The sequence below is a fragment of the Bubalus bubalis genome, chromosome 7, assembly GCF_019923935.1.
Source record: "Bubalus bubalis isolate 160015118507 breed Murrah chromosome 7, NDDB_SH_1, whole genome shotgun sequence".
Taxonomy (NCBI): Eukaryota; Metazoa; Chordata; class Mammalia; order Artiodactyla; family Bovidae; genus Bubalus; species Bubalus bubalis.
The window spans coordinates 115,566,953-115,583,020 of record NC_059163.1 but is presented as its reverse complement, the minus strand read 5'-3'; the positions used below and the strand labels follow the sequence as shown (position 1 = coordinate 115,583,020).

The following is a 16,068-nucleotide window of genomic DNA, read 5'->3' as shown; positions in this document are numbered from 1 at the left end:
GGTAGTCCAAACTATGGATGTCAGTGAAGCCCCCTTGATCAAGGCACCATAAATCCAGGACAGGGTTTTGTGCCTTTCCCTGTATTAAATGGATTTCTATTCAGGGGAAACGACATTAGAAAAAGAAAAAAAGGTGTTTTGACAGTTGATGAGATGTGAATTCCCATTATCTGCATAGTAAAGGGCAGAAGTGATGACAACTTTAACTTAACCACCTTGTTGCTTCCAGCCCCTGAAAGCTGTCAGATACATCACTCCTGGGAGAGAGCGCAGTTGGAGCAAAGCAAAGAGAACATCAGTGCAAACGGTGACATCACTGGCACTTCATTTCAGCCGGCCGAGGAATGAAAGCGTCTTGCATGCTTGCACTCTTGCTAATAGAATTTAGGAGTGAGAAGGTGGCCGTGGGAGAGCATATTAATACATTTATTTGACTTGAAAAATGAAATCATACTTTTTCTTGACAGAAAGCAAATCTGATTTGGCTGATCCGGCTGACAGAGGGAACTGGTTTTGCCAATTAGATTTAATTAATTTTCTACAAAATAAATGAGTTATATTTTAAAATATATTTAGAGCATATGATAAAATAATTTTATTTTTAAAAATGGACATATCTCCTTGTGTTCTGTGAGCCAGAATTAGACTCCCTATGGGAACTGGGTTGGGTTATTTTTAAAAGTATGGGTTTCCTGCTGGAGATAAGGGCAGCCTCAGAGAAAGGAGTTGGCTACTTTCAGCTGTGTGTGAAAGCTTAAAGAAGGGAGTAGCCATTGGAAGCCCCAGGGATATTATTTGTGAGGAACCCATGAAATAAAGAATCCGTCATGAGAAACAGTAATATGCAGAATAAGGGGATCAAAGCTCCTCTCCATACCCTAGGATTCTAGGCCTAAAATGGCTCAAACTGGGGAAAGGGAGATATCTTAAATTGATTTGAAAGTATGGACTTGAGGGATTGTGACACTGGACTGGATATTTTGATAAGGGAACTAACAATATTCAGTGACCAGTTACTGTTCTTGTGACTGAAAATGACCAGAGGAATTTTATTCTCTGAATGACCACAAGAGTTACAGGACCCATTCAAGGCTTCATCCATCACATTTTTAGAGGTGGTAAGAGAGAATAAAACTGCCTTCTGTTGTTACCTGCGCAGTCAAGCTCATTTATATACAGGTTGCATCGAACATCAAAGTGAAAAGTGAAAGTGTCAGTCACTCAGTTGTATCTGACTCTATGCAACCCCATGGACTGTAGCCTGCCAGGCTCGTCTGTTCATGCAATTCTCCAGGCAAGAATACTGGAGTGGGTAGCCATTCCCTTCTCCATGGGATCTTCCCAGTACAGGGATCAAACCTGAGTCTCCTGCACTGCAGGTAGATTCTTTACCACCTGAGCCACCAGGCAAGCCCTAAGTCACTTTTTAAAATGCACTCTTGCCTGAGGGCTCATTTGATATCCTTGCCAGGGGAACACTGAGTGTCCAGCAGCTTCCTGTTTACCTACACTAATTTAAAAACGTACAAAAGATAAGTAATTTAAAAAATTATCTCAGAGGCCATGTGAGCACCCCCTAGTGTCTTTGAAGACCACTGTCTACACTAGCTCTCCCAGGCAGGACACATTCAAGTAGCCCCAGTAAAGAGACCAGGTCACCAAAAATGGTGCAGTGTTTTCTTCACTGTGAATCACCACTGCAGGCTGGGCCCAGCTGACAGAGGTGTGAGGGGAACAGAGAGGTTTATCTTTATTATAAAGATACACACAGACTGACACCACGTATAGAAAGTTATTAAGAATCAATCATTTAAGGTCATTCTCAGGTTCACAAATCAATGACTTACATGTTCCAGTTCAGATATTTGTCAGTGACTAAAAGGCAGCGGAAGCGCTTATGAAGGAAAATCAACCAATAAGTAGATAAATGGTTAACATTTTTTTGTGACTTAAAAACAAAAGAAAAATCTAGAGCAAGCATCAAACTCTTAGGATGTAAGAAGACACTGAACAACACCAGGAAAGGCATGTTTCTGTTGGCAGGCAAATGCAGAAAGTGACCCTGGAACATTTTATTTTAAGCATTCAAGTCTTAACAATATAAGTTCAAGGAAGAGCTGAAAAAAGCAGAGAAAACTATCTTAAAGCAAATTATTTTATTCCACTTGAAAAACCTCCAGTGAAAAAATTGAGATCACACAAATTTGCAGTAATGTGCTTGCAGGGAGGAAAATGATTACAAGTAAGAGGGGTGGAAAAACATTTCAACAGTGTGATTACCAATCCCAGCCCCCAGTCTACCTCAAGTCGTTGCACATGCCACATGGGAGCTCCCACGATGATGGCCACCAGCCAGACCAGCCCTGTAAAACGTTAAGATTATTAGAATGCAACTCAGCAAACCAAAATCCACCTGTGCTTAATTCTCTAACCATAAAGACTCCTTATGTTCAAGGGACCGCATCATATTTTCCCTGGCACAGGGCAATGGTCTCCTCACATTTTCCACTCTACCCTCCAAATCATCACTGGAGCATAAGGAACAGACTTTTGGACACATTGGGAGAAGGAGAGGGAGGGATGATTTTCGGGAATAGTGCTGAAACATATCGGTAAAATAGGTAGCCAGTGGGAGTTTGGTATATGCATGACACAGGGAACCCAACCTGGAGGGAAGGAGTGGGGAGGGAGGTGAAAGAGGGGTTCAGGAGGGAGGAGACGCGTGTATGCCTATGGCCGATCCATGCTGATGTACGGCAAAAACCATCACAATAAAAATTATCCTCCAATTAAAAGTAATTAAGCAACTAATTTAAAGAATAAAAAGCTGTTGCTGGATAAAGCGCAAATTCCTTAAAAGGGTCCCGGAGGTTCTCTACAATGTGGCTTGCCTCTCTGTGTCCTGTGACATTTCTGTTCACGTTCTTCACGCCCGAGTCCTCTCATGAGGAATTTACAGAATTGGTCTCAGCTCCCATTTCCCTTGGCAGGAACAGATTGGGCACCTACTGTTTGTTTTTTGAATGGATGAATAACATAAACATGATAGAGTGAATCCTCTATAGCTTCTTAAAGTTGAAATTATATTTATTTTAAGCATAATTATATAAGCATTATTTTCTTGTTTACAAAACAAACATATATAAAAAAAAACAGAGTACTTTTTCCAAATTTCCCATTTTCCATGAGTTTGTTGAGGGGATTACTTCAATGATGCATTCCTTAGCAAAGAACAAAAGAGAATCTTAACATACCAGGGCAAGGCCAGAACCAAGAGTACTGTTTTTGAAGAAAATTTCCCAGCTTGCTCTTTCTGTATTGAGTGGGAGCTTTTAAAAAAAACACTGCATAGCTGTAGATCTCAAGGAACCCACTTAAACTGTGATTGGAATTTATTATAAATATACACACGGACTGACACCACCTATAGAAAGTTATCATGAATCAATGATTCAAGGTTGTCCTCAGGCTCACAGATCATTGTCTCTGTTTCTGCCCCCCACTCTCTCTTCATTTCTACACACATCCATTCTCTCCTAGTCCAATCATTATTTTATTGTTATCTCATATCCAATCATTTTTCCAGTCTTTAGTAGAAATTTTGGAGGAATTGAGCCTACCTGGCTTAGCTCATTGCCAGTTCTCTTGACTCCACTGTCTGCTCAGTGATAGAAGGGCAATAAGTGGTATAATCTAGGCAAGGAAGCCTAGCAGGTTCTGCCGGCTGAGGCATGGGGGTGGGGGATTCATCTAGAGGGCGGACCCAGTGAGGGGGCGGACCCAGTGAGGGGACAGACCCAGTGAGAGGACACAGCTGGTTTCCCTAGTGACAGAGACAGAGGTAGACGTGAGTCAGCGCTGCGGAAAGCCTCTTGGGGAGATGAATCTTCTTCATTTAAACGCCTTTCCGTCTCCTACGACTTTTTTGAGTAGGAACTGCCTTGGCTGCCTATTATCAACTTTGCCTTCAAATGTCAAAACTCTCTTTCCTTCTCTGTCTTTTTGAAAATAACTTCCGCCCTCCATGTATTTCTTTCCTAACCCTCTTTCCACACCCACATGCTATTTTCAGATGTTCTGATGGTGGAAACATGCCAATTATTAAAAGCCAAAAGGTCTTTGAATTCTTTTTCAGGGAGAATGTGACATAAATTTGAAAATAATTAACAGTTTTTTCCCTCTATGGGCCTATCTATTCGGTTCAAATTATTTCAAAGAGTTTAGTGTAGCAAAACCTTCAGGAGTTCTTTCTGTAACTCTACTATCCCATGCTGGCTAAATTCTTACAGCAGAAATACATGTTTACTCATTCCTCTCAAGTGAGATATTAGTAAAAATTCCTCTCTTTGATTATCATATTTGTTGTTCTGAAACCTCTGGTTATTCAGCTATAACGCATTCAAATCGCTGAGAACCACACTGAAGTTTTAAATGGCTCAATTATAATTACCAAATAAAGAAATTTTTCCATTTCACTGTGCTATGCTTTATGACATTGCTTTCGGTTTACATACATCACAGGACACACGGTGATTCAGAAATGGTTACAGCAAGCTGGGGATTCAGGAGTGCCTGAAGCACAATTAGGATGTGAATGAAATCCACCTTTGTCAGGCATCTCCAGCCCTTGGGGCCCAGTGTCCTCACAGGTCTTGCTGCCTTCTGCTGTTGTACACTTCGCACTGAGACCCGTCTAGGCAGCACCCGTGTTCCCCACTCTTCTAAACACACCTTCCTGGCCTCTGTCAAAACCTACCTGTTGAAATCTGCTTGCTTCTTACCTCAGGACAACAGCTGATTCATCTAATGAATATTAATATGGAGATGCCACTGACAGATTTTAGATCAGCTGTGTGCCCATGCGCCTTAAGTCGTTTCAGTCCTATCCTACTCTTTGCAACCCTATGGATGGTCGCCCACCAGGCTCCTCTGTCCATGGGATTCTCCAGGCAAGAACACTGGAGTGGGTTGATGTGCCCTCCTCCAGGGGATCTTCCTGATCAGGGATTGAACCCGCATCTCTTATGCCTACCTGCGCTGGTAGGTGGGTTCTTTACCACTAGCACCAGCTTAAAAAGTTAGGAACAGCAACTCAGGGAAATCTGAGAGAAGAGATTTTCAGAGCTGAGCTAGGGCTCAAGGAGAGAGGGGAGGGGAGCAGTAAGTTCGGAGATGACTGAAACCGTGAAATGACACCCCAGTGCTTCCAAGACAGACAGGAGGTTCCTCCTCTAGTTCATAAACATGGTTCACGTTACAGAAATTCTCTTTGTTCTGTAATGAAGCACAGCTTTAATGCTGCCAGGGGCATGTCCTCACCCAGCATCGTGAAAGCCCTTTGGTTGGTGTACTGCCATTTCATTTTAAAAGGATGCACCAGCCCCTGGTGTCTCTCCACAGCAATGCAGGTCATCGTGAGGATTTCTGTCACGACAGCGGTGGACTGGACAAATGGCACCATCTTGCAAATGAAGGCACCTGCAGCAAGGAACCAGGACAAGTTAAGCAGCAACAGGAATCGAAGTGTTATCTCTCTTTGTCATTTTCACAGTGAATTAGTTCTGAGCCTCTGTTTAAAAGTTTTATGACTATAATTACACAGTAGATACAAAATAATTGAAAAAGTTTGCACTGGCTGATATTTTCTTTCCTTAAGTGGATTTCAAGTTACTAAATGATGTGTAATTATGTATAGTGGGATGATGAAAGGACAAATAAGTATATGGCCGTTGACAATAAGCAGAAGAAAATCAGTGTGACCCTTCCTTGAGAATAAGCAAAGTTGCTATTAACTGATTTCTTGGGGTCTAAACCACAAAGTGGTTCTTGATTCTTTCTTCCTTTTTGGTTCCCTGTCAAATCATAACAAAGGAATAATTTTCACCAAAGACTCTCTGATTTCTTCTTTTATCTTTTATTGTCCTTTGACTTCCTGTCCAAGACTTAATATGCAGATTATACCTTTATGCTCTTAACTGATTTCACATTCTCTAATGCAAAGTCTCAAAGTCTGCGAGCATACTTCATTTGATATACATAATAGTTTAAATAAAAATATCTGAATGCATTGTCTGCATTTATAAATTTCTTACACTGTGTGTCCAGCCCCCTCACCACTGGTATTTGTGAGATACGGTCTGATATCTCTGCTCTTGAATCCACCCTGCTCATCAAAACCAAATTAATTACTTTGAACTATCTGAAAAACAGAAGCTCAGAGAGTATAAAAAGTTGGAAGAGACTTCGATCCACTTGCTCAAACCAGAGATCTTCTTTTCACCTCCTCTCCCAAATGCTCTGTCTGGCTCTGCTTAGAGACCTAAGGAAGCCCTCCTTGCTGGCACATCCTCACTTCAGGTCTTCACATGTCTTTTCCTTCTGCTTGGAATGTTCTTCCCCAGGAGAATACTCCTCACACCTTTCACCGAAGTCTTTGCTCAGATGTCACCCTCTCAATGAGGCTGACCTACTGAACAACCCTGTTGTCACTACAGCATGTCCCTTGCCACCTCCTTTCATTCCTCCTCTCTTATTCTACTCTTTCCCCATAACTCTTCCAATTCCAACATGCTATGTAATTTACCGACTTGCTTTATTGTTTATTGAAAGCTTCCCCACCCCTGTGCATGCATGCTTAGTCGCTTCAGTTCATGTCCGACTCTTTGTGACCCAGCTCTTCAGTTCATGGACCTTAGCCCAGCAGGCTCCTCTGTCCATGGGATTCTCCAGGCAAGAATACTGCTGTGCCCTCCTCCAGGGGACCTTCCTGACCCTGTGTCTTCTCCTCCTCCTGTGTCTCCTGCATTGGCAAGTGGGTTCTTTACTGCTAGTGGCACCTGGGAGGACCTTCCCCAGCCCTACTAGGATGTAAACACTTTGAGAGTAAGGGTTTTTGTCTCTTTTCGCACTGACGTGTTCCAAGCACAGAGAATGGCACACGGAAGGCACTCAACTGGCATTTACTGAGCTGAAGAGGATGAGTGACTAGCAAGCTCTTAACCTTGTTAAACTGACATCATTCAACTTTGCAGAGGCTCTCTCTGGGAAAAAGATCTTTCAATAATTCCATCCACTTCTAATTTTTCTTTCTGAGAGTTCTAGAATTAACCAACTATCTTTCCCAAAGAGCAATTCTTCATATATTTAAAAGATACTTTTATGTCACTCTTAAGTCTTTTCCAGTTGCTCCAGCTATTCCTCATGACATGCTTTTCAGATCTTGCAACTCTCTGGACACCTTCCATTGAACTTACTCAGGTTGTGACTATGTGGCCCAGAAGGGAACCCACCATGCTCAGGATGTGGCCTGGACAAGGCAGAAACTGTAGGGCTGTACTGCTTCCCTGGGTCTGAACATCTTCTTCTGTCAGTTTAACTGAAATACACATCAGCCCTTCATGCTAGAATTTTCAAATGGTTGCTGTCTGTTGAACTTGAAGTCAATTTGAAATGAATTGGGTCCATTTAACATGACACCATCCTTATGGCATAAAGTGAAGAGGAACTAAAGAGAATCTTGATGAAAGTGAAAGAGGAGAGTGAAAAAGTTGGCTTAAAGCTCAACATTCAGAAAATGAAGATCATGGCATCTGGTCCCATCACTTCATGGGAAATTGATGGGTAAACAGTGGAAATAGTGTCAGGCTTTATTTTTTTGGGCTCCAAAATCACTGTAGATGGTGACTACAGCCATGAAATTAAAAGACGCTTACTCCTTGGAAGGAAAGTCATGACCAACCTAGACAGCATATTGAAAAGCAGAGACATTACTTTGCCAACAAAGGTCCGTCTCGTCAAGGCTATGGTTTTTCCAGTGGTCATGTATGGATGTGAGAGTTGGACTGTGAAGAAAGCTGAGTGCCGAAGAATTGATGCTTTTGAACTGTAGTGTTGGAGAAGACTCTTGAGAGTCCCTTGGACTGCAAGGAGATCCAATCAGTCCATTCTAAAGGAGGTCAGCCCTGGGTGTTCTTTGGAAGGAATGATGCTAAAGCTGAAACTCCAATACTTTGGCCACCTCATGTGAAGAGTTGACTCATTGGAAAAGACTCTGATGCTGGGAGGGGTTGGGGGCAGGAGGAGAAGGGGACGACAGAGGATGAGATGCCTGGATGGCATCACTGACTCCATGGACGTGAGTCTGAGTGAACTCCAGGAGTTGGTGATGGACAGGGAGGCCTGGCGTGCTGCGATTCATGGGGTCGCAAAGAGTCGGAGATGACTGAGCGACTGAACTGAACTGAACACAAAATTTCTGTTAACTCAAGATATCCTTAATTTCCATCCTGTGATTTAGTTTAAAAAAAAAAAAAAAGACCTAATATCGCTAGAGATACTTTCATTCTAATCCTTCTTGGAAGCTCCACATGGCAACCTAAGAGCCTGTCCCACACACTCCCAATCTCTGTTCCAGCTCCTCAAATTCCAACCCTGTTCAAAGTTAAGGTGCTTCCTTTCCAGCAAGATAGTTTTGAGCTAAATGCATTAATTTATCAATACTTTCAGTACCCTTATATTTCACTACTTGAACACTGACCATATTTTGAATGAAATAGCTTACCTCAAATCCTGTTTTGGATGTGACATTTGAATAAATGAATATGTGACCAAATTATTCATCTGGGTATTTCTCCTGCTTTTTTTTTTTGGAAAATTTGATCAGAATTTCCTTGATTCTTTCAGCCAAATTGATTCTTTCATTTTTTTTTAAATTTTATTTTATTTTTAAACTTTATATAACTGTATTAGTTTTGCCAAATAGAACAAAAGTTGGACAGGCTAAAGCTAAAGAAATACCAGAAGAGACTTTCCATGAAATGGACATGGATCCATTATCAACACATTTTATGTATAACTACCCAAACAAAGATAGGCTTGATAAAGGACAGAAATGGTATGGACAAAACAGAAGCAGAAGATATTAAGAAGAGGTGGCAAGAATACACAGAAGAACTGTACAAAAAAGAGCTTCACGACCCAGATAATCACGATGGTGTGATCACCCACCCAGAGCCAGAAATCCTGGAATGTGAAGTCAAATGGGCCTTAGGAAGTATCACTACAAACAAAGCTAGTGGAGGTGATGGAATTCCATAGTCGGACACGACTGAGCGACTGAACTAAACTGAACCCAAACAAAAATGATTGTTGTAGTGTTATCTCATTGTAATGCTATCCATCCTAAATCTACTCAACATGTCCATCACAACAGTATGGAAAATTGGTCAGCTGATTGCCTGATACTAGGATACACTCTGATCTTGATTCATCTAATCTATTAGTTAGCTACTCTAAACTTCCATTTCATCACTTTTGTAAAAAAGAATTAATAATACCCATCTGTTACAGGACCGATGTTTGTACTTCATAAAATGACATAAATACCCAGTAAAAGAATAAATGGCAGCCCGATTAAAAGAATAGTGATAAATTCAGTGCACATGGAACTGATAGATTCTTTGTGGCTAAATGTCCCATTAAAGAACATATACTTTAAGAGCCTATTTTGCAGATAAATATATTGCAGCTTAAAGGAGTTGTGATTTGCTCATGTCCAGAGAGCTGTTTAGTGACAAAATGAAGGCATGAATCCAGGTCGTCTGTCTCCAGCTCTTTCCACTATGTCACCTTCAGTTATCTGAACACTTCCATGCTACATGGCTGTTTTCTTGTCTATATGCTCAAAATTCATCTGTTTAATGATCCACTTGAAAATTTTGTACCAAGAGGAGTTCTGTAATCTGTCATTGTAACCTTTTTATGAATCTAGACAGCATTTTCCCAACTCATTACTTCTAATATTTCTCCAATCAACTTTCTAAGAAATTACTGAGAAGTTTTTTTGATCATATCTCCAACTGTCTTCAGTGTTGTGGCATATAATTTATCTGCATGGAAGATATAAGTTGTTTTAAAAATAAGTAGAAGCCTTTTGCTATTTACTCACCTATTAGTTCAGTTCAGTTGCTCAGTCGTGTCCGACTCTTTGCGACCCCATGAATCACAGTACGCCAGGCCTCCCTGTCCATCACCAACTCCTGGAGTTCACTCAGACTCACGTCCATCAAGTTGGTGATGCCATCCAGGCATCTCATCCTCTGTCATCCCCTTCTCCTCCTGCCCCCAATCCCTCCCAGCATCAGTGTCTTTTCCAACGAGTCAACTCTTCACATGAGGTGGCCAAAGTACTGGAGTTTCAGCTTTAGCATCATTCCTTCCAAAGAACACCCAGGGCTGATCTCCTTCAGAATGGACTGGTTGGATCTCCTTGCAGTCCAAGGGACTCTCAAGAGTCTTCTCCAACACCACAGTTCAAAAGCATCAATTCTTCAGTGCTCAGCTTTCTTAACAGTCCAACTCTCACATCCATATATGACCACTGGAAAAACCATAGCCTTGACTAGATGGACCTTTGTTGGCAAAGTAATGTCTCTACTTTTCAATATACTATCTAGGTTACTCACTTATACTGGATCTTTATTTTCATTTTAGCCATTTTTGTTTTGCCCTTTTTAATTTGGAGGTCACTTTTCAAGATCTAGAAGACTGAAGCAAATACAGGCATTGAAGAGCTTTGTTTTTTCCCTCTGCCTTTTATTAAATTTCTGTCAATGACTTTCCCTTTTGTTTTTAGCTCCTTGTTCTAATGATGAATGTTTCTGATGACTCTACAGTCAGCCTGTTCTACACTGCAGCCTTCCCAATGTTAACTGAATAGGTCTGTTATTTTGTGAGAATGTGTCCCTTATGACACTTCTTCCCACAAATGGCAGGTCAGGTGGTCTGGTATTCCCATCTCTTTCAGAATTTTCCATAGTTTATTGTGATCCACATAGTCAATGGCTTTGGAATAGTCAGTAATGCAGAAATAACAACAGACTGGTTCCAAATAGGAAAAGGAGTACATCAAGGCTGTATATTGTCACCCTGCTTATTTAACTGATATGCAGAGTACATCATGAGAAACGCTGGGCTGGAGGAAGCACAAGCTGGAATCAAGATTGCTGGGAGAAATATCAATAACCTCAGATATCCAGATGACACCACCCTTATGGCAGAAACTGAAGAAGAACTAAAGAGCCTCTTGATGAAAATGAAAGAGGAGAGTGAAAAAGTTGGCTTAAAGCTCAACATTCAGAAAACGAAGATCATGGCATCTGGTCCCATCACTTCATGGCAAATAGATGGGGAAACAATGGGAACAGTGGCTAACTTTATTTTTCTGGGCTCCAAAATCACTGCAGATGGTGACTGAAGCCATGAAATTAAAAGACGCTTACTCCTTGGAAGGAAAGTTATGAACAACCTAGATACCATATTCAAAAGCAGAGACATTACTTCGTCAACAAAGGTCCATCTAGTCAAGGCTATGGTTTTTCCAGTGGTCATGTATGGACATGAGAGTTGGACTGTGAAGAAAGCTGAGAGCTGAAGAATTGATGCTTTTGAACTGTGGTGTTGGAGAAGACTCTTGAGAGTCCCTTGGACTGCAAGGAGATCCAACCAGTCTATCCTAAAGGAGATCAGTCCTGGGTGTTCATTGGAAAGACTGATGCTGAAGCTGAAATTCCAATATTTTTGCCACCTTATGCGAAGAGCTGACTCATATGAAAAGACCCTGATGCTGGGAAAGATTGAGGGCAGGAGGAGAAGGGGATGACAGAGGACGAGATGGTTGGATGGCATCACTGACTCAATGGACATGGGTTTGGGTGGACTTTGGGAGTTGGTGATGGACAGGGAGGCCTGGCATGCTGCAGTTCATGGGGTCACAAAGATTCGGGCACGACTGAATGACTGAACTGGACTGTGGCTTGTGGGTTGGTTTTTGACCAGGGATCAAAACCTGGGTCCTGGCAGTGAAAGTTCTGAGTGCAAACCTCTAGACTGCTAAGAAATTCCCTATTTTTCACATTTTGATTGTTTACCATCTACCTTCACTTTCTAATAGAAGCACAATTTCCTCTGGTGCATGAACTCTCTATGCAGGAAGGTTAGGGAAGAGGCCCTACTAGAGAAGACAAGGCAAACACAGGATGGAGTCTCTCAAAGAATCTATCGGCTCCAAATGTGCCAAATTTATCTCAGTTCTTTTAACTTGCTGAGAGAGTGCAGTGAAGATGGAAGGGAGATTTGAGGTGGTGGGCCCTGTGCTCACCAGATCATGAGCATGAACAGAACACTCCTTAGTTGTGGCTGCTCACCTCTGTGCACCCTTGGTCCCTGCCTGTTGCAGGTCCTTCCTACAGATTCATGATCCTGTGAGCCTCCAACATCTTTCTGGTATATCCCCTTCTCTTAAGCTACTTAGCCATCAACTGCAGACCAAGTAAACTTATTTGGCTACTTCTCTTTCATCACTTTTTCTCTGGAAGGTAGATTTCCTAAAATGTAGAATACTCCGGTCAGCATCCTCCTGTGTGTATTGTTAAGGCTTAGATAACAGTTCAAATCCTACTATTATAGTTTGCTTCCATTGTTCTATTTCTACTACATCAAATTCTTTCCCAATAATTTACAATAATTCTCCTTTGCCTACTGGATTAGGAACAAATGCTTTGATTAAATATTTATTTCCTTCTTTATTTATTGCCTTCTTTCCTGGTGGATCCCACCTGCAATGCGGGAGTCTTGGGTTCAATCCCTGGGTTGGGAAGATCCCCTGGAGGAGGGCATGGCAACTCACTCCAGTGTTCTTGCCTGGAAAATCCCCATGGACAGAGGAGCCTGGTGGGCTACAGTCCATGGGGCCGCAAAGAGCTGGACACGACTGAGTGACTAAGCACCGAAAGCCTTCTTTTTACCACCTTTTTATACAACTCAATTTTCCAGAAAATGAACTCTTTGCTCTGCATATGAATGACATCCACTCTTCTACCTACCCACACCTGTCCTCACCTCCTATTGTATGCAGTGTAGGTCTCAATGATTCAAATCGAAACAAGATCTCATTATTTCTAAAAATGATACTTGGAAATTGAAAACAACTTGGCTAGTATTTGTTTTCATGCTTGGGTAATAGTGACTTTAAAAATGATCCAAGTGGAAAGGACAAAGTGAAAAACAACCAGAGTTTTCATACTTAGAAAATATTAAAAACATTCCTTTATTAATTTAGAAAATGGTAGAATGAACTATGATTTCAAGAAATGATAACTATGATGATGTCTATGAATAATTTGTTCCAAGGTTGGTAATAAACAAAATGAATAGATATTTGCAGTTTTAAAGGAAAGATTACTTTATACAACCATTATTTGAAACAATAGTCTAACAAACTACAAAACAATCTGGCATTTAATTTCCTGTACAGAAAAATTAAGCCATATTCAAACAACTGATGCATCCTGCCCCATTATGGCTGTTAGTTTCTAGTTTTTTTCTACAGCATTTCTTAAGCAGCTAGCTGCTAATAAATTTACCAAATCCTGAATCCTAACTGCATTTCCCTCAACCACATCCAATGGTTGGGAACAAACTAAATACAGTCAGAGTCAGAATTGCTATACAACCTGTGGGTGAGAACCACAATGGAACAGAACTGTGGAATTCCTTGGCAGGAAGGCCCTCCCAGCAATGATCCAGGCTGAGGGTTTCCATCAGTGGTCCATGGAGCCCTGTGCTCCTGCAGGAAGGCTCTAGGAACTTCCAAGAAAGGAGAGGAGGCTCTGAGCTCCATTCCTGCTGCAGCTGGATCAGCTCCATCTGCACCCAGTTTAACTTAACGTGGCTCCAGCACATAAGTCACTGGCAATTTCAAAGAAGTTAGAACTCCAAAGTGAACTGGGAGATTCTGCCAATTCAAACCATAACAGACTAAATTTTAAAACAGTGCTCCATGGAACACTGATGGAAACCCTCAGCCTGGATCATTGCTGGGAGGGCCTTCCTGCCAAGGAATTCCACAGTTCTGTTCCATTGTGGTTCTCAGCCACAGAAGTCTCCTAGAATTTCAGCCCTCCTGATAATTACAGTTGACGCTTGAACAACATGGGGGTTAGGGCATTGACTAGGGCACAGCTGATTATCAGACAGTAACTTCACAGTCAGCCTTCCGTATCCAAGGATTCAATCAACCTTGGATTGTGCAGTACTGCTGTGTTTACTGTTGAAAATTTTCATATAAGTGGACCCTTGAAGTTCAAATCTGTGTTGTTCAGGAGTCAACTGTATCCCTAATTAGTGTAAGACCTTTACAAAGCAATCTAGTAATTATCCTCTGATTTACGAACTTTCTGATAATGCTGCATCTGTGCAGCAGAAAAGAGGGAGGAACTGAGCTGAGGGAAAGGAAAGTCCGGCTCCCAGTGAAAGGGGAAGGCTCAAAGGAGGCAGAAGGCACCTTGACTCCTGCAGGGTAGAGGAGCAAGGAGAAAAGTCTTACAGTTCCCAGGTGCCAAGAAGAGAGAGTCTCTATTGAGAGACAGTAGGAGGAAACTGACAGCAAGGGAGATAAGCCACTTTTTTTTTTTTTTTTTTTTCAGAATTCTTGTTATACTTAGGGAAGGAGACAGAAGGCCCCCAGCTGGCTCTGAGAGGAAGCATGTCCATTTGGGATGCTATAAGAACATGCTATAAGAACATCCCATGGATGGGATGACTTATAAAGACATTTACTTCTCACAGCTGTGGAGGTTGGAAGCCTGAGGTCAATGTGAACAGCATGGTTCAGGGAGGACCCTTCAGGGTTGCAGACCTCTCACAGTGTCCTCACCTGGCAGAAAGGACCAGAGAGCTCCATGGGATCTCTCTTACAAGAGCACAAATCCCACTCATGAGGGCTCTGCTCTCCTGACCTCTTATTTCTTCTTTCTTTTTATTAATTGAAAATGTCATAATTGTAGAGTCACATGCAGTTGTAAGAAGTAATACAGAGAGACCCCTTGTATACTTTGCCCAGTTTTCCCCGATGGTAACATGTTGTAAAACTACACAAATATCACAACTAAGACATTGACATTAATATAACCCACTGATCTTATTCAGATTTTGCTTGTACTCATTTGTGTTCTATGGATTTTTATTAATAGGTTCATGTATCTGCCACCACTGTTAAGATACTGAATAGTTCCTCCCGTTGCCCTTTTATAATCACATCCATGTCCCTCCTGTCTCTGCCCCTCCCTGTCCCTAACCACTGGCAACCTTTAGTCTGTTTTCCATTCCTAAAACTTTTCATTTCAAAAATATTATGTAAATATAGTAATATAGTAAATAACATTTTGGGATTGGCTTTTTTCTTCTAGCACAAACCCCTGAACACACATCCAAGTTGTTGCATTTATCAATAGTTTGTTCCTCTGTATGCTAATACTCCACAGAATGCATGTGCCACAGTCTGCTTAATTCATCCACTGAGGACCATCTGGGGTATTCCCATTTTTTACTATTACAAAAAAGAAGGTATGAATATTCATGCAAAAGTTTTGGTATGAACAAAACTTTTCATTTTTCTGGGATAAATACCCAAGAGTTTAATTCTCTGACTGCATGGTAATTGCATATTTAATTTTATAATAAATTGCAAAATTATTTTCCAGAATGGCTGTGTCATTTGACATTCCTACTGGCAATATATAAGTGATTCAGTTTCTCCATATCCTTGCCAACATTCAATGTTGTCACTATTTTTTATTTTAGCCATTCTGATTTATGTGTATTGGTATTGTTTCAATTTTCAATTTCCTGATTTCTATAAGGCTGAACCTCTTTTCATGTATTCATTTGCCATCTGTATATCCTCTCTGATGAAATTTCTCTTCATGTGTTTTGCCCATTTTCTGATTACACTGCCTTTTCACTGCTGAATTTTGAGAGTTCTTTATATATTCTAGATACAAGTATTTTGTAAGATATACATTTTGTACATATTTTTTCTCTATCTGTAGCTTGTCCTTTCATCTTCCCAACTGGACTTTAACAGATCAAGTATTTAATTTTAATGAGGTCCAAATTATCAGTTTTTCATTTTACGCACTGAGCTTTTGGTATCAGTTAAGAATCCCAAGAATTCCGTGCTCAGCTGTGATCATTGTCTACGGTTTTCCCCAAAGTTTCATAGCCTTACAT

The 16,068-nt window shown here is 41.1% G+C and overlaps 1 protein-coding gene across 1 annotated transcript in view; it reads right to left on the bottom strand.

Moving 5' to 3' along the window:
• QRFPR (pyroglutamylated RFamide peptide receptor) overlaps window positions 1-16,068 on the bottom strand; it is a 60,487-nt gene that overhangs the window by 6,340 nt on the left and 38,079 nt on the right. The window contains exons 2-3 of the mRNA XM_006062151.3: window positions 5,320-5,478; window positions 2,302-2,363 (exon numbers count right to left, since the gene is read on the bottom strand). Of these exons, the coding sequence (XP_006062213.1) occupies window positions 2,302-2,363; window positions 5,320-5,478 (221 nt within the window). The remainder of the gene's footprint in view (window positions 1-2,301; window positions 2,364-5,319; window positions 5,479-16,068) is intronic.